General features: G+C 47.9%; 1 protein-coding gene across 1 annotated transcript in view; it reads right to left on the reverse strand.

Moving 5' to 3' along the window:
- Window positions 1-321: 321 nt before the first annotated feature.
- The window catches only part of LOC134434842 (uncharacterized), a 66502-nt gene continuing 46935 nt past the window's right edge, over window positions 322-19888 (reverse strand). The window contains exons 10-14 of the mRNA XM_063183469.1: window positions 16393-16564; window positions 6104-6196; window positions 5773-5857; window positions 3499-3697; window positions 322-2716 (exon numbers count right to left, since the gene is read on the reverse strand). Of these exons, the coding sequence (XP_063039539.1) occupies window positions 1085-2716; window positions 3499-3697; window positions 5773-5857; window positions 6104-6196; window positions 16393-16564 (2181 nt within the window). The 3' untranslated portion in view covers window positions 322-1084. The remainder of the gene's footprint in view (window positions 2717-3498; window positions 3698-5772; window positions 5858-6103; window positions 6197-16392; window positions 16565-19888) is intronic.

Consider the following 19888-nt stretch of genomic DNA (forward strand, 5'->3'; position numbering starts at 1 on the left):
GTATCATTACAGAGTCTTAAACCCATCCATCTTCCTGGATTTGAATTGGTTTGCTCACAGGGAAACTGAAAGGACACTTACCAGTAATGCACAGGGCAGGGATGGGACAAAAAAGGGCGTCTTAGTATACCTGAGCGTTTGCGTGACATGTTATGCATGCAGCCTTTCTCTGCATAAGCAAGCATTGTTCATGGGTACTCCTGGGTATTTCTGAGTGACCTAGTGTCTAAGAAAATACAAAAGCCCAAAAGCATTAATTCCTGAGGAGTGTCGGCCAACCGGGAAATGATCTTTGTGGCAGATCACAAGTCCAGGCGGTGCTCCTTGTCAGCAGAGCATACAGCAGTAATGACAGACACATTTAGTTTCTGTGCAAAATATTTATAGAAAAAATTAGGGTCAGATCGAAGAGACACACTCAGGGACAGCAGCAAAATGAGGCTTCTTTTCACAAACCAAAATCAAACCCATTCTCCACCCAATGTTGTATTCTGATCAACTCATGTGCATCCAAGCTATTTTCTCTCCATCAGAACAAAGTACAGTAGAATAAAGTAAACATTTCTTGTATATAAACTGTCCACAACATAGGACATGGCAAATCCAATTCAGTAAAAATAATATGTCTGTTGGATACGCGTCTTTCTTTTTTATTATAAGGGTATGTGTCCTTATGTGTTCTCTTGAAATTGAAATTGGAATGAAGCCGCAGATACTGACGAATATACTGTACACATAAAGGCCACACTGGTTTCCTACAGCAGGTGATGTATGGTGTGAAAATTACTGTGAACACGTTAAGTAAGAGTTTGAAAACAAACGTATCAAGATCCTTGAAACAAAAAGGCAGGCTAACAAAAAAACTGAGGTAGGTGGATTCTTATCTAAAAATAATGACATCAGAATAATCAAGTAGTTTTTCAGTAAAAGCCAAAGTAGTGTACCAAATACCAGTACAATTTTCTTAACATGTAACGAATAAGACTTGTCATCATGCAAGGCATATAACGAGTCTGCCATACCTAAGTGAACTTTGGATGAATTGCCGTCAGTTCCAGAACCTGCAAATGCTGCAAACAAAAGCCTACTCTTGGTTCTCCTGTTCAGCTGTGGCTGTCTTGGGTCCGTGGTGTCGCTGGACGTGGTTCTTGAGGCTGACGTTGTGGTTGAAGCTCCTCTCACACTGCTGGCACTTGAAGGGTCTCTCGCCTGTGTGGAGGCGCATGTGTGACTTCAGGTGGCCACTCTGGTTGAAGGAGCGATCACACACTTCACAGGTGAACGGCTTCTTTCCAGTGTGAAGCAACTTATGTCTCCGTAGATGATTCATCTCCTTAAATCCCTTGTCACAGTACTTACAAAAGAACCGGTCCTCCGTCCAGTGAGTCTTCCTGTGAACGCTTCGACTGTGGCGGTCCGCGAAGCGTTTGGGACATTCACGGCAGTAGAACTTCAGTACTTCTGCCTGATGGCTTTCCTCGTGCTTGACTTTGTCCACCGTTTGTCTGAACCCCTTGAAGCAGAACTGGCAATACACCAGGCGTTCCTCTTTGTGGATGTACTGGTGTGTGTGTAAACCAGCCTCGGTGCGGAATCGTTTCTCGCAGGTCGCACAGATGAACGGCTTCACCTTGTGTTCGCAAACATGCACCCTTGCAGTATTGCGCTTGATAAAGAACCTGCCACAGTCCGTGCAGAGCTTTCGTTGCCACTGGTTATAGTGATGCTCTTCCATGTGAGACTGCAGGCTGTAGGGGTCGCTGAAATACACGGCAAACGGCGGCTTGCTCGGTACAGACTCGAGTTCACAGCCTGTGTTGCCATCTTGGATTTCTTCATTTGCACTGTGTGGACCCTCACTAGTGGCACCCAATTGGTTGTTTTTACTGTGTGGAACTTCAGTAGAGGCACCTGATTGGTTGTTTATACTGAGTGGACCCTCAGTAGTGGCACTTATTGGTTGGATATGGCCAGTCTCGTCCTGGTTGTCATTGGTGCTGGTTGGTCCCTCAGGACTTCTACTGGCCTCTTCCAGGTGACTAGTGGTGAGTATACACTGGAGACTACAGTCGATCTGTTGGCCACTCGATCGTTCAGCTTCTCCCTCAGGTGTGTTGGTGCAAGAGGCCTCTCGAAGGGGTTCCTCAGAATCGCAGGTGCTCTCGTCGCAGGTTCTTCTCATGCCAGCGGTGGTATGCTGAAGATTACAGTCAACCTGTTGGCCGCTCGATTGTTCAGCTTCTCCTCCCTCAGGTGTGCTGGTGCAAGAGGACTCTCGAAGGGGTTCCACAGAATTGCAGGTGATCTCGGTTCCTCTGATGCCAGTACAGTCCTCGTGAGGTTCTGTGTAGCCACAGAGAACGCAGCAGTAGAGCAGAGGGTGTTTGTGTCTGAGGCAGCTTTTGCTTACCTTCAACCTGCACTCACTGCACCACACCAACAACTCAGAGGCACATTCCCCATCGTCGTCATCATCATCATCATCATCATCTTCTTCTTCTTCTTCTTCTTCACAACTGGACCCTTCGCTGTCATCGGAGGACTGGCGAACAAACTCCCTGGTAAACTCCTCTACGCCTGGAGCCCACTCTTCGTCGCTATCCTTCCTCTTCCTCTTTTTTCCTGTTGGCTGTTTCTCCTCTTCTTCCTCTTCCTCCATATCCTGATCACTCTCCTCTTCCTCTACTTCATTTCCATCCTTCTCCCGCACTTCCTCCTGAATCATACAAAGTCATTTTAGTTCATTTCTCTGTAACACTTTAGAATAACTACCTATTCACAGCTTTATAAACACTTCATTAACATTTAATAAGAATGAACATTTAACAACACATATACAAATGTTTGTAAATGACTAATAACCAAACTATGACTGCACAGTGGAGTGGAAATCAACTTCTACTGTATGAATTTATATGGTTTCATGCCTTCTGGTGTTTGGAGGAGAAACTTCCAGGACTGATGCGACTGCGCTGTGTCTGCTGTGTTAACATAGTATTTCTTGCCCATTTGTAAACATTTTGTTGATAATTACTTTAGATACTTATTACTAATAGGTAGTTATTCTGAAGTGTTACCCATTCATCTGATACAGTGTTAAGGCCTTCAGTTTACTTGACATATCTGGTAAGTCATATTTGTGCTCAAATCCTACAGGCCAAAAATTATTACACAACCTTTGATTCATTAAGATCTCAATTAATTTTCTAAATGTATTAGAACTTATAAATATCACTGGATCATTTTTTCATCCCCTGTGTTCAAACTAACATGCAGTCTACATTAGAGTCCTATAGTCTACATTATGAGACCTACAATACTGGTTACTAGTGGAATTGATAGCAGCCAATGTAAGTGAATATACACAAATATCAAGGGAATTGTGTGCAATTACATTTCGCATTGTCAGCAATGCCTGGACCAGAACGAAGGTCAGCTTGGAACAGGAGGTGATGAATTCATTCATTCATTCATTTAAAAGCACACACTAGGACTTACATTTTGAACATCAGCCAGTTGCGAGTGACTCGCCCACGTCACAGTGAATTGACAGGTCCAGCACATCTGTGCGACGGAGAAGACAGCTCCCTCACGGTGAGTCACCAGGCTGTACGCTTCACCTTTGCACCTCAAACACCTGTCAAACAGCTGCAGCAGGCAGGACACTTTCACAGTCGCCTCCTCATTCAGACCAGTCCTGTAGACACAAACACATAAACATCAGGGCTTGATATTAACTTTTGCTCAACAGTCGGTGTGGCTAGTAGTTCTACTGAGTGACTAGCTATTCAGTCTTTCTACTAAAGGAAGATCAGTGCCATGAACTTAGTGAAACTACACTGTGTTCAGAATTATGCACACCTGATATAAGGTGTTGGGCACCTTCGACCACACCCCCATCTTATTATACAAATATGCATGACCTGGAATGCTTAAATCCAATAGGTTTTCATGTTCATATAGATTGCTGTTGGGAAATATGCATAAAAAAGACAATATGGTCAAAAAACATGTTTGCCTAATAATTATTAGGCAAATTTGTTTTCTTCTGAGAAAATCGGCCACAAAATAGATCTAACAAACTCTGAAATGTCTATGAACAATTTTGAAGTGTTCTAGTGGGATGTGGCTGTCTTGAAATTAGCAAGATGTTGGTCACATTCGCACAGAACCATCAGATGCACCGTTACAAAGTCATCAGTCTCTTGAGAAATGTCACTGCCAAACATTGAGAAGAATTTAATGTGAAACTACAAAAAATGTATTACCCTGCGGTCCTATCATATTCCAGAACAGAAACCAACACTGAGTGTCCAGAAGAACAGGGTATTGAGCGCTCAGAGACATGGCCAAGGTAAGAAGGGATGACACCAGACAACCATTCAACAAGTTAATTAAGTCAAGACTGGGTCAAACATACCTGGGGAGTTTTCAAAAGGTATTATGGACTTGGGAAAGTGACTCTTGACAGACCGGGTGGATGAACCCATGCATATTTTACGAAGACAATGGTATTTATGCAGTAATCTGCTGGTATTAGAGTGGAACTCAGGAACTGATCTGAGTGTGCACATTACTGATCTAGCCATAGGCTCATCAACCTGGTCCATTAACAGTCACTTTCACTAGTTCATAAAACCATTGAAAAAACTGTCTACTCTAAAGACATTTCTTGACCCAGTCTTGACTTAAGTTTCTTCTTGAGTGGTCTTCAGGTTTCAGCCTGTTTTACCTTGGCCATGTCTCTGAGTGCTGAATACAATGTTCTTGTGGACACTCGATGTAGGTTTCAGTTCTGGAATATAACAGCACTGCAGGGTAATAGTTTTGTGGTAGTTTCATCTTCAATTCTCCTCAATCTGGCAGTTACTTTGTGAGCACAGATCATGTGACACTGATGGCTTGTAACGGTGCATTAGATGGATGTGACCAATATTTCAAGACAGCCACACCCCTCTAGAAGACTTCAAAATTGTTTATAGTCTTAACAGAGTTTGTTAGATCTCTTTTGTGGCTCATTTTCCCAGAGGAAAACAAAGTTGCCTAATAATTATGCACACTCATTTTGCCCTGATATAGGGTATTGGGCTCCTTCGATCACACCGTCTCTTATTATACCAATATGAATGACCTGGAATGTTTAAATCCAATAGGTGTTCATGTCCATAAAGGGTGGTGGCGGACAATATGCATAAAATGGACGATATTGTCAAAAAACTTGTTTGCCTAATAATTCTGCACACAGTGTATTTTAGACAAATAGAATGAGTATGATCTTTCTTGTTCATAAATATAACCAACTGATATTAAGGGGCAAACAACAGGATAAACTGTTATAAGTCCCACCCAAGAATAGGATGCCTGCCAAAATTACTTTATCCGATTTTTGGCCGGTTGACAGGTGACAATGTCAAGCCCTGATACACATACAGCTGACTCACAGTAAACTTTTTGAACTGGGCAATCATAGCAACCACTGGAAACGGGGGATAAAAATCACTGCAGACAAATAGAGTTGAGTTCTATTTATTTTATTTTAAAGTTATTGCTGGGATTGGAGCCGTCTCACCACCCAGCCGAACCACCATTTGGTCATACATTTCCAAAAAGTTCTGTGCAGAACCTGGACTAAGCTCAGACATAAAGTTCAGACAGACAGACAGACAGACACGGCTAGATGTACTGATACTTGTCTGAATGACACACTACACCTCATCATAACCCACGTACACACACGCACACACACACAAAATCCACAAAAAAAGGACTTACTTGTCTGACTTGAGAAAGGACAGATTCTGGTTCTCTGTAACAAGCGAATTCTTCCCGCTTAGTCCAAAGATCTCGAACCCCTGATCTGAAACACAGACATGCTACCAGGTTAACTAAAAGCCGGACTGTGAGACCAGTCAGTAGTGCACTGATCTGTATGAGGTGTTGGGAGGGAGGTTACTAAAGTTCTAGATGTGCTACCGGCTGGCATGCATTATATTATATTATATTATATTTATTACATTAAAGCATTTATAACAGTTATTATAACAGTTGAGAGAGTGTGCGCGCGCGTGTGTGTGTGAGTGTTAATGCGGGAGGTGGTGCGTACTTTTTGGTCCAGTTAGCTCATTTTTGGCCATGGAAAGGAGAAGGTCTGTGCCGTTGCCCAGGGACATCACCGGCATCGCAGGAGTCTGGGTTTCTGCAACACACACACACACACACACACACACACACACACACACACACACACACACACACACACACACACACACACACACACACACACACACACACACACACACACACACACACACACACACACACACACACCAACTCATCAACTGATGCGAGAGAAACAACCTGCTACTCAACGTTAACAAAACAAAAGATATAACTGGACGTCAGGAAAGTCAGAACCACCAACACATATCAAACTCATCATCAATGGCAGTGCTGTGGATGATGTGAAGTCTGTGAAAAGCACAACATTCATTGACACACCACCTCTACCAAAAAGGTAGACAACACTTCACTTCCTGCGGAGGATGAGAAGAACTGACCTCCCCACATCTGCTCTCACCTCCTTCTACAGGCGTGCCAATTGAGAGCATCCTGACCAGCAGCCTCTCTGTCTGGCACGGCAGCTGTCTAGCTGCAGACAAGAAGGCACTCCAGAGGGTCCAGAGATCACCCCTACCAGCCATTCAGGAGTCAGGACCTTTACACTTCACACGGTTTCAAGAGAGCAGTGAACATCATCAAAGACGAGAAGAAGGAAGGTCCGCACACTGTTGCTGCTCCCAGTTTATTATACACAACGTTTCGACCAGTCGGGTCTTAGTCATGTGGGGCTCAATTTATTCTCAACCGTATGTCTCCAAAGGTCTCCTCACAGAAGGTCTCCTAAAGGGGGCGTCCACCTGACATCACATGGATCCCGGATAAGTACGAGCTTGAAGTACAGTTAGGGCCAGAAATATTTGGACAGCAACAGAATTATCATCCTTTTCCACCCTATACCCCACCACAATGGATTTGAAATAAAACAAACAAGCTGTGCATTAACTGTAGACTCTCAGCGTTAATGTGAGGGTGTTGAAATCCATATCGCATAAACAGGAATGAAATAGCAACGCTTTTTGTGTGTGTTGCCCACTTTTCAAGGGATCAAAAGTAATTGGACAGTAGGATTGTCAGCTATTTTCCAGTCAGATATGTGTTATTCCCATACTACACCATCACCAAGATACAATACAAGGTCTTAGAGTTCATTTGAAGTGTTCCATTTGCATTTCCATATATTTTTACGGAATATCCATGAGATCCAAAGTCCATCTGTCACCATCAGTGATGCAAGCCATCATAAGGTGGAAAAAAATCAAAACAAACCCATTTGAGAGATGGGGAAACATTGAATATGATTAATTAAAGAGTTCAGAATGTTGGAAAAAGGAAATACCAGAGCAACACCAAATTAGCTGGCAGATGTAACGGTCTCGCCCACTACATTTTGGCTTATAGTCGGGCAGGATTGGCATAGGAGCAGAGACACTGGTTTCATTTTTTTAGGTTTTTGTTTTGTCACTCTTTGTAATAGAAATTTGTCATATGGTCAATGGTTGAATGAGTGTATGTATGTGGTTGGTTGAAAGTGAGAGCACCACTGAATAAGCGCTGTGAGTTTGTGTTTTTCCTGTAGAAGCGGAGCAGCAGCCGAGGTTGGGAGACCGCCCCTCTCTCGGGATTTGGACCAGCCATCCCTGTGAGTTTTTGCATTTTCCAAATTTGTCTTGATCGGTTTCCGCAGCATGTCGCGGGACGCACAAGAGGTTAGGGATGAGTTGGCTGAGGTAAGAGCCGAGAATGAGCGCTTAAAGGCCTCCCTCGCCCAGCGGGCCACAAGTACGAGCACAGTAAATGGTAGCGCCCCGGCAGGGCCCGCTACAGAACGTTTGGTCTTTGTCCCAAGGGAAAAGAAGTGCCCATTGTTTAGGGGAAATGGGGGCATAAGTATCGAGGCGTGGAAGGAGGAGGCGGAGGCATGTATGCGGGCGCGCCATTTTTCTGCTGCCGAGAGAGCCTATTTTCTTTACGATCACTTGGATGGCGAGGCACGGGATGAGATCCGCTATAGGCCGAGAGAAGAAAAAGAAAACCCAGAGAAAATCTTAGAAATTTTACAGGAGCTTTACGGTTGCCCACAGTCATACGTGGCCTTGCAGGAGGCGTTCTTTTCGAGAAAACAGCAAGAGGGAGAGACACTGCTAGAGTTTTCAATCGCATTAATGACCCTTATTGATAAGGTTAGACGAAATGCGCCTGAGGGAATTCTTAACGCTGACGTTCTTCTGCGTGATCAGTTTGTGGAGCATGTTAACGAGGGCGCCTTGCGTCGTCACTTGAAGAGTTTCATTCGGACCACGCCGTTAGCCACTTTGATCGCGGTGCGTAAGGAAGCCATGCGTTGGGAACGGGAGGGCGCCGCCGAACCGCAGCGGCCGCGTAGCTTTTCCTTGTCTTCACTTGATCGCTCCCTTGGGGTCCCTGGTACCTCTTGCGCCGTAAGCATGGATCCCCGTGGTGGGGCGCCGACCAGATCTGATATGGAGAAGTTGCAGGCCGACATGGCGAAGCTCATGGAAATGGTGCAAAATCAACAGGCTCAGTTGCAGCATTTTTCTCGGGGTGCGGCCACACAGGGGGAGCCACGGAGGCGAGGTCGGTCTCCTCGGGAGGGACCCCTTGTCTGCTGGCGCTGTCGTGCGACAGGCCATATTGCTGCGGATTGTGACGGAGAACGAGTGGTGGGGCCCCCACAAGCACCCTCCCGTAGAGGCTCCGGGTTTTCGGAGAATGGGCCCCTCCAACCGAACCAGCCCTCGGGAAACTGACGCCCACCGGACTGAGGAGTCACAGTCCGGGGGGGGCCTCTCTTGGCTCACGTAATGCCCTTCACCCTCCCAATGCCGCCGAGGCGTTACTTTCTAACTGTCCACATCTGCTCGTCCGGATAGGTGGGGTTCAGGTCCCCTGTCTCATTGACACTGGGTCTATGGTGTCCACCGTCACTGAAAGTTTCTTCGCTGCCAACTTCGAATCTTTGGGGCAGGAGCGTTTACGCTCATGTCACTGGCTGCAGCTCCGAGCGGCCAACGGCCTAGAGATTCCTTACTTGGGCTACTTGGAGCTGAATATTGAGCTTTGCGGGAAGAGTATGCCTGATTGCGGTGTTCTGGTCGTTCGCGACCCCCCAGGGGGCACGGCTTCCGTGGTCCCTGGGGTTCTTGGTATGAATGTTATCGGCAAGTGTTATAAGGAACTTTTTGGGCGGCACGGTCCCACGCTTTTCGATCTCCCATCAGTGTCAACTGCCCCTCGACCGGTGCTGAAAGCGCTGCAACACTGTCATCAGGCTGAAATCCGGCCCACCCCCGAGACCAGCGGCGTGGTGAATGTCCGGGGCCGTGCGCCATGGCGGGTTCCGGGGGGGACCATGAAGTTGATTCCTGCCACCTGCCCTGAGCAACATTCAGGGCTTGGAACCCTCTGAGCCGACGGACCGGGGGTTGCCCGGGGGGTTGCTGGTGTCCCCTGCCTTGGTGCAGGTGACCCGTGGCTTGGTGCAGATCCCTGTAGTTAACGTCGGTTGTACGGACGTCCTGCTGTACCCTCGTACTAGACTCGGACAGGTGAATGCTGTGTCGATCATCAGCTTGCCACGGGACGTGGTGGAGGTCCGTTCCGTGGCCGCCATTACTGACCCTCAGGCGCCTGCCCCGTCGCCTTTGGAGACACAAATCCGCGCAGTGGACTTGTTACCCCTGCCTGCCGAGGAACAGGCTGAGGTCCGGGCCCTGCTTCTGAGGTACTCTTCGGTCTTCTCCGCCCATGAGGGCGACTTGGGTTGCACTTCCCTAATCTCGCACGACATCCCGCTGTTGGATCCGACACCGGTCCGGCAGCGTTACAGGCGCATTGCCCCCTCCGACTACGAGGCCGTAAAAACCCATATCAACCAGCTCCTCCAGGCGAAGGTCATCAGAGAAAGCAGTAGTCCATTCGCTTCTCCCATTGTCCTAGTCCGGAAGAAGGATGGGAGCTTGCGACTCTGTGTCGACTATCGCCTGTTAAATGCCCGAACTCGGAAAGACGCCTTTCCGCTTCCTCGGATCGAGGAGACATTGGACATGTTGGCAGGTGCCCGCTGGTTTTCTACGATGGACTTAGCCAGTGGGTACAACCAAGTCCCCGTGACAGAAGGTGATCGGGCCAAAACGGCATTCTGTACCCCCTTCGGGTTGTTCGAATGGAACAGAATGCCTTTTGGCCTGTGCAATGCACCAGGTACATTTCAACGATTAATGCAACGTATGTTCGGCGACCAACAGTGTCATTCCGTTCTACTGTATCTTGACGACATCGTGATCTTCTCGTCCACCGTGGCGCAACATCTACAGCGCCTGGAGATGGTCTTGACCCGGTTGCAGTCGGAGGGGCTGAAGGCTAAATTAGGGAAGTGCGCGTTCTTTAAGCCGGAGGTTCAGTACTTGGGACATGTGATCTCTCAGCACGGTGTCTCTACCGACCCTGGCAAGGTGGAGGCAGTGGCCACATGGCGGCGACCTGCCAATGTGTCGGAGCTCCGATCATTCCTAGGCTTCGCCAGCTATTATCGACGATTCGTCGAAGGATTCGCAAAGCTGGCCGCGCCGTTGCATCGATTGGTGGCCACATTGAACGGGAGCCGTTCCCGTCAGCCCTCGGGGCAGCAGTTTCTTGATGCATGGTCAGAGGATTGCGAAAGAAGTTTTGAGGAACTCAAGGGGAGGCTCGTGTCGGCGCCGGTACTGGCGTACGCGGACTTTAGCCGCCCATTTATTCTTGAGGTCGACGCCAGCCATTGCGGACTGGGCGCGGTCCTCTCGCAGGAGGTGGACGGCAAAGTCCGACCGGTGGCATACGCCAGTAGAACGTTAAGACCTACAGAGAGGAATATGAACAATTACAGTTCTATGAAGCTCGAGTTCCTCGCCCTAAAATGGGCCGTCACCGAGAAGTTTCGCGAATATCTCTTGGGCCAGAAGTGTGTCGTGTACACTGATAATAACCCCCTGAGTCACCTCACTACTTCCAAACTCGGGGCGGTCGAACACCGGTGGGCCGCACAGCTTGCATCATTTGATTTTGAATTAAAGTACCGCTCGGGTAAATCTAACGGTAATGCGGACGGCCTGTCGCGGCAGAATCAGCCAGACCAAGAAGACGTGAGTGACCTGGTTCCGGGTACAGCGGTCCCTAGATTGCTGCAACATGTAGCGGCTCAGGGAGATGGCGGCACCGCCTCTCAGTCCAGTGTCTCGGGGTTGTTCCCCCACGCTTTGCCGGTTCTGCGCACTCTGCAAGCAAGCGACCCCGGTGGTCAGCTGCAACCGGCCGCTGCCCGGGGGGGTAGCATCACCGCCTCTCAGTTGGTTGTTTCGGTGCTGCCCTCCTACCCTTTGCCGGACCTGTGCGCTCTGCAAGAAGGAGACCCTGTTATCCAGCCGATTCTGGCCTTCTGGAAGGCGCGTCGGCGGCCTACTCGTGAGGAACGGGAAGCTCTGTCACCCTTGGCCTTGATCCTGTTGCGGCAGTGGAAACGGTTTGTGGAGAACGATGGAGTCCTTTACCGGAGAGTGCTACACCCCAGTGGCCGTGATGAGTGCCTCCAGCTGGTTTTGCCGGCTGCCCTGCAATCAGAGGTCCTAAACCAGCTCCACGAGCACCATGGCCACCAGGGGATTAATCGAACACTGGAGTTGGTTGGGCAACGGTGTTACTGGCCCCGCATGTTTGCGGAGGTGCGCCGATGGTGTGAAAAGTGCCTTAGGTGCCAAGAGTCCAAAGGGGAGCCTCCTCTAGCCGCCGCGCATATGGGCCACCTACTGGCATCTCGGCCCAACGAAGTGGTAGCTGTGGATTTCACGCTTTTGGAGCCCACGTCGGGGGGGGTGGAGAACGTTTTAGTCATCACGGACGTCTTCAGTAAGTATTCCATCGCCGTCCCCACCCGGGATCAGCGGGCCTCGACGGTCGCCCAGGTCTTGCTTGTGGAATGGTTCTACCGGTTCGGAATTCCTGGTCGGCTCCACTCCGACCAGGGGCGCTGTTTCGAGGGCACCCTGATTCAGCAGCTTTGCGGGCTGTACGGGGTCCAGAAGTCCCGAACCACCCCGTACCACCCGGCCGGGAACGGCCAATGTGAGCGATTTAACCGCACTCTACACAACCTCCTGCGTACCCTACCGGCCTCTCGGAAGCGCGACTGGGCAACTTGCCTGCCGCACGTAACCTTCTGTTATAATACCACCCCGCATCAAGCGACAGGAGAATCGCCACACTTCCTTATGTTCGGCCAAGAGCCACAGCTACCCGTAGACTTCCTCCTGGGCCGAGTTCGGCCACCGGTCCATGGTCGAGTGTGCGACTGGATACAGGAGCATCAGGCCCGGCTTCAAGTGGCATTTGATGGGGCTCGGGAGCGTTTGGCCGCAGCGGCGGAATATCGCAAGGACAGACACGATGCACGGGTGAAGACTGCTGTTTTAGAAGTAGGGCAACGGGTATATGTACGCAACCTCGGCGTGCGAGGTCGAAATAAAATCCAAGATGTGTGGAACTCCCAGGTACACATGGTGGTGCGTACCCCTTCGGAGACCGGAGCCGTGTACACGATCGCCCCCGTCAACGATCCAACGAAGCTGAAGCACGTTCACCGCAGCATGCTGAAAGGAGTGGTGGGCCCCCTGGGGTCGGGCCCCCCGGGGTCGGGCCGACCAGGCGAACCTACCCCTGTCGACTCAGGGGAGCTATCGAGCGAAGAAGATATCCTTCTTGGGGAGCAGGTGGGCGATGCTGACTTGGGTGTCCCAGCAGAGCCCCATGCACCCCAGGGTGGCACCTCAGGAGGAAACGAAGGGCAGCGTCGGACTTCGCAGGCTTCCCCCAGCAGTTCGGCCGCTCAGCTACCCGGTCGTGGCACTAGCAGCAGCGAGGTGCCCCCACGCCGGACTTTCCGGTCTAACGCGGGACAACACTCTAATCCCCATCGGCTGCCTGGTGGGGCGACTTCAAACTCTTGATGGAATTTTGGATCTGGGAGTGGGGGGGAAAGCGTACCTGCATCGTCGGGCCGACGATTCAACATGTGGGGGGTAGATTGTAATGGAGCGCTGCTCCTTTAAGGGAAGTCTGACGCTGCGGCACACGTCACCACGCCGCTCGTAGAGGCTTATGGGAAGTCTCTTCATAAACACTGCCAGTGGCTAGTATTCGGTAAGCCTGCAAAGTTCCCCTTTGCGCGTTTCATCGCCACCGGCGAATGCTGTGGTTGCTTCTCCCCTCGCCGTCGAGAGGAGTGCGGTGTCCAGTTCGGATCTAGGAGATGTGGACCATTTCTTGTCCTCGTGAGTATGTGGACCATTTCTTGTCGCTGTTTATGTGCTAGCCAGCAGCCAGTGGCTAACTTCGCGTCTGCTGTGCTATAGGTTGTGATTCCAACTTGGCGTCTCTTACTTGGCTAGAGTGATCTCTTGCTTCTCCACTGGCAAGGACTTCGGTGGACAATACCAACGGTTACCTTGCGCCTTTCCCGTCTCCTGCACGCCGGTATGTATTATAGTGGGTTAGCTTGTGCCTTTACCCAGCTCTGACTGTTTGTTTTCTTACCATGGTTGCTAACGACGGCCATTATTATGGTTTCAGCGTGTGGTCGCTACCGGCGCCTTGGCCGTGTACCCCTGTATTGGCACTCCGACTGTGAGAATTGCGCTGCGCATCGGTGCACCCTCATCTCCGGGTAAGGTAACCTCTCGGCAGCAGAATCGTATGATAGTGGGTGTCCTGCTAGCTTGGCTAACGCTCTCCTCCTCCCTCGCAGGTTGTATCTGTGTGGCCGTGGTCAGACACACCACGCGTTTAGGTGCACGAGCGGCGATTTTAGCCCCGGTTGTGTGGTGCCTCTGGAAGCCAGGAACCCGTATCTCGGCTGCTGCTCCGGCCTTGGGAAATTGGACATACGTGCGTGTGTGTGCGTTGGCGCGCTTTAGTTCAGTGTGTGTGTGTGTGTGTGTGTGTATGCGTGTGGGCGCTCGGCTCGGTGTGAGCTAGTGTGTAAGCCATTCCACAGTGTGTGTGTGCGTGTGTGTGTGTGAGTGACGAGTGAGTGTGGGGATACCTAGGGGACTGCACTGAGCTGAGCCTCTGGGGTGGGTTTACCTCATGTTTTGATTTTCGTTTACTTTCGTTTGCTGTGCCTAATTTCCTTTTTTCATTATTTCATCCAATTATCTAATTTCTTATTTAACTGCATGTATTTACTGGATTTTGATTTATTTTGCATGGTTTGCTGATTTCTTGTTGTTTCTGTTTGCCGTGAATTATTTCTGTTTGTTGTGAACTATTTCTTTGCTTTTTCTTTTGTTAATCCTGAGGTGTGCCATTCGCCCCATTGTGTTAGCCGTGCCAGCCCCTAGTGGCAAAGTCTGCCAACCTGAGTGTGGGTTCTAAGGCCTTAGGCCTACCAGGTGTGTTGTCTATTGTGAATTAGCGAACATACTTTGGGGCCGGTGTTTACAGATCCGCGGGTGTGGTGGCAGCACACCCACCCCTGCACTTTGTGAATTGTGCGTACCTTTTTATATTTTATTGCAAAGAGTGAGAGAAATATATTTTTATAACGCAAAGAATAATAAAGATTTGAATTATTAATTGTCACCACTGTCTCTGCCTCCATTGTGCACGAACCTGTGTTTGCCTGGTAATCTATTGTGCGGGTACATTGTGTGTTGGTCCGGGGTATCTGTAACTACCCCTAATTCATTTCCTCCGGGGGCTCCACCCCCGGGGGTGGCGTAGTCGAACTACTTCCTGTAACGGTCTCGCCCACTACACAGACATGGAAGACAAATGCTGTGGATGACAGACAATATTCTGTATCTGGTGAACAAAAACACATCTCCCAACAGTTGGCCAGATGTAGAACAGTGTCCAGGTGAACGGTGGAGACATGTCCAAGGCAACAATCCAGAAAAAGATCAAAAACATTGAGGAACACTTCACTATAGGAAATACAGAGGGTTCACTAAAAGATATAAATTATTGATTGCATAAGAAATAGCAATACCAGATTTGGCTTTGCCAAACAACGTCTTAAAAAGACTATAGGTTTTCAGCTACATCCTATGGACAGAGGAGACACAAATCATCTTGTACAAGGGTAATGGGAAGAAATGAGTATAGAGAAGGGAAGGAACTGCTCATGATTCAAAGCATACCACCCAATCAGTGAATCATGGTGGTGGTAGTGTCATGGTGTGGGCATGCATATCTGTCAATACGATTATCCCCTTGTATTTATTGATGATGAGGACTACCGACAAAAGCCACAGGATGAATTCTGAAGATTTTCAGGCTATATTATCATGTCATATTAAACCTAATGGTTCTGGACTGATTGGACAATGCTTCGCAGTGCAGATGGACAATGACCCAAAGCTTCATCTGAAAGCCACTAGCCATTTCTACCCCAGAAAAGTGGAATATTATTCAATGGCCCAGTCAATCACCTCACCTGAGTACGGTTGAGCAAGCATTTCACTTGCTGGAGGCAAAACTGAAGGGAAAATACCCTAAGAATAAGCAGGAACTGAAGTCTGTTGCAATAGAGAGCTCACCATAGCATCACCAGGGATAAAACCCAGTGTCTATTGATGTCTATGGATTGCAAATTACAGGCTGTAACTGACTGGAAAGTATTTGCAACCAAATAATTAAAAATTGAAAGTTTGATGTATAAATACTAGACTGTCCAATTACTTTTGGTCCCTTAAAAATGGGGTGGCACTGATAGAAAATGTCATAATTCCTTCACAGATTGCTCGATTTGGACGCAAACACCCCCATATTAAAGCTGAAAGTCTGCTGTTAATGTCCATCTCGTTTGTTTCATTTCAAATCCATTGGGATGGTGTACAGCACCAAAAACATGAAAATTGTGCAGATGTCCAAATATTTATGGCCCTAACTGTATCTTACTCTAATAGGCCTGGACCACTTCAAATTCATCCGAGGGCCATTAAAGTCCTCCGAGGGCTGTACTATGAACACAAACCAGGATTTTCCCCTTCACTTTAGGCCTATATTGAAGGCAGCCACATATTAAACAAACACCACCTTCTCTAGGTTCCCTGAATATAACTTAATTGTATTACAAATGCATTTTCTAAGATTCCTTTACAAAATATGTCGTATTTCATGTGAAGATGAATAACATTAAAATTATATCAGGGTCCGGATAAAGCGGCCCTCGAGACATAGGTTCCCCACCCCTGCTAATAGACGCTCTTTGCCATGTACCTTTGCTGCGGAAATTTGGACCAAGCGTTCTCATGGAGAGCTGGGTTGTCACAGAGGCGACTGCAGGACGCTCGGTTTGGCATGCCACAGGTTTAGTCCTCATGAGAAACGGCTGGGGCACAGTAGAGCCGTCCGCATCCTCCTCAGTCTTCACCTGGACATCCTCTTCAGTCTTCACCTGGACACACACATTACATTATTACATCACATTGCACTTAGCTGACTCTTTCATTTATTCAAAGCGATATACAGTTATTATTTGTCAGGGTATTGGTTACCGTCCCTGGAGCAATATGGGGTTAGTTGCCTTGCTCAAGGGCACTTCAGCCATGGATGGAGATGGGAGGTCAGGGGGGATTCAAATCTGCTGGAACCCCTAGATCAGCGGTTCCCAAACTTTCCCCCCGTGCACCCCCTTTTACATTTCAATGTGTTCCGCGCACCCCCTAAGCGAATGTTGCACAGCCGCACATTTTGGGCAATCCTCATTTCCAATCGACCTGGCATTTTTTTCTGCCATCATTACAATGAAACTTGTTGCATGACAGATACAGATGGCTCCTTCCAGCATACGATTCATCAAACAATTAAAATTACCTGACGTTCATTAATGTTGGATAAAAAAAACACATCCACCATTGCTGTATTCAGCTCGTGCACCCCCTTGTGACAGGCCGCGCACCCCCAGGGGTGCACGCACCACAGTTTGGGAAACCCTGCCCTAGATTGAAAGACCAACTCTCTAACCACTAGGCCACAGCTGCCCACACACAACAGACAAGAGTGAGTGAACGAACAAATAAACAAATGAATGAATGGTTTGTCTGGCAGGCAGAATCTCTTCACTGATGTGACTGCATGTCAGCAATGACTATGATGATGGCGACACCTTTGAGATTCAGACATGCATAATGCAGAGCATGCCAACGACACTCTCCCTATCCCCCATTGACAGACAAATGCCTAAGGATTATCGCCCCATCACACACTGCAGACCCTTTGGTCTCTCAATCTGTCAAATGTCTGCATTGAGCACCCCATCATGCCTAAAACTAGAGCTGGGCAATATGGAAAAAAATATACATCACAATATTGATTTGGCCTACTTAATTTCATGGCAACAATTAATAAATAGTTAATACCACAATTAGGCCTGCATATTATGTTTTCTGTCATTTTCTTTATTTTGTCTTGTTTCATGTTTCTTTAAAATTAATCTTTCCACCCTTCTCTTTACAGTTCGGTCTATTTAGGCCTACTTGCCAAGTCTTGGGCTAAACAGTCCTTCCCAGAAGTTCTGTTGCCTGTCCATGTTGTAGGTATTCAATTAATGAATTGGCTTCAGGAGTCGCTCATGAAAGCGAACCCTCCCAAATGATGTAGCCTACAAAAAGACATTTGCACCGGAGAAAGATTAATCAGAACACAGAATGGGCAGGTTTTGGATAGACAAGTTTTTGGTGCACCGAGCACGAACGCAAATGCAGGCTACTCAGTGATGTATAGGCTAGGGCAGTGGTTCTTAACCTGGGGTGCGGCAGAAATTTCAGGGGGTGCGCAGAATTTTGATTCTGTTGAGGTTGTGACCAAAATTCTGCTAGCAAACATCATAATAGGCCAACTTAAGATCAAATTAAAACTTATTTTGGTCCCCATTTAAAGTAATTATGGTGTTGATTAATGTCTCAAGCAAGAGTCATTGTAATTAATCACTTAAATAATTCTTTAGTGTGTATAGTGTGTAGAAGTTTGGGTTGGGGGTGCGCGGCTTGTCTTCGGCACAGGGAAGGGGGTGCGTTAAGACACAAAGGTTAAGAACCACTGGGCTAGGGGATGGGCGTGAGGAAAAGTTTGGGAAGCACATCTGTGGAGGCCCAATTGGGAAACTCAAACTCCCATTTGTCATTGTGACAAAGCACTACAGCATACAAGTGTTCACTGCACACAACGAAATTGCATGTATACCTCACCCGTGAAAGGGGGCAGGCAGCCCCCAATGGCACCCCAAGGGAGCAGTGCGGCGGTACGGTAGAAGCCTACCATGCTCACGGTACCTCAGTCACGGAAGAGGATGGGGGGGGGTGCACACTGGGTAATTACTCCCCCAACTAGGCCTACACTAAAACTAGATAGAGCTCTGCAGGACTTTGTCCATTTACAACTTTATCATGTTTGAAGCAAAGTTGCACGGCTAACATGGCTGATAACAGATAAAGACTAATAATAGCCGAACGTATGACTTACGGTGTGGAGGACAGATGATGGGGCAGCAAGACTAGGCACTGATCCAGACTTCAGTTTCAGCAGTTTGGCAAAACCTGCCCTGTACTGCCCCAGGTTATGAAAGCATTCCACAGAGAAATGTTTCGCGCAAATATAAACGTTCCTGGGTAGATGTACATGATCAGCGTAGACAAAATTAAGCCACTGCGTTTTCGTGGGCTCGGATGATGGAAGCTGAAACAGGTTTTTCTCTTCATCGTCACATCCAGGCACCGTGCAGTTGCCGTGGAACAATCGCATGGGAGCCATGGTGCCTTCTCCGGCCTAGACAACACCACCGCACGTGGCAATATATGGGTTCACCGTAAGCAAGATGTTGTGAGGAGGGGCAAGACACGGCAGCCAACCAGGTGAGACATTTTCTTGACCGACATCAGTTTCCAACAATCAGAGGTCGAGTTATGCACCGCTTGTGTCGGGCTGCGGGCAGTCAGGAGAAAATAGACAACACATTTCAGAGAATCATTGATATTTGCAATATAAATTCAATCTTGTAATTTGATTTTTTTTGTTCAATGAGGCAGAAATGTTGTAAATGTGTAGGCCTGTTGCTATAAATGAAAAAGATGCAACAGACCTAACCAGTCACTCTTACCTAATAAATAAACAAATATGCCGCTTTTGGAAATAATAAAAAATAATAGTAATAATAGCCTAATGATATTTTGTCTGATTTTTGAATGGGCCACACGTGTTGCTCTGCCTAGACTGAGTGTGGGGAAACATAACTGATTTCTCAATGGAGGGTGGGGTGTCAGAGAAACACGAGGCCACAAGAAAAAGGAGAGCACAGTATTAGTCTGAAACGGGGGAAGGATTGGGATACGACCCAGGCTGGACCTGACCCTTATAGCTGACTTACAATAAAACATAAGCACAATGGGATGGTTTGGCTGATGGAGCACACAATTACACTGGTTTGTAAAACAAACAAAAAAAACATTATTTATTATTGTATCATTAGTCCTAGACCCATTGTCCTGGATTTGAATTGGTTTGCTCACAGGAAAATCGAAAGAACACATAACCAGTAATGCACAGGGCAGGTATGGGACAAAAAGGGGTATCTTAAAAGTTATGCATGCAGCTTTTTTGGTGCAAATTGCGAAAAGCAAGCGTTGATGCACCTGGGTATTTCTGAGTTGCCCGGTATCTCAGAAAATACAAAACCCAAACAGCATTAACCCCTGAGGAGTGTCTGCAACCGGAAAAG

Source organism: Engraulis encrasicolus, chromosome 19, assembly GCF_034702125.1.
Source record: "Engraulis encrasicolus isolate BLACKSEA-1 chromosome 19, IST_EnEncr_1.0, whole genome shotgun sequence".
Lineage (NCBI taxonomy): Eukaryota > Metazoa > Chordata > Actinopteri > Clupeiformes > Engraulidae > Engraulis > Engraulis encrasicolus.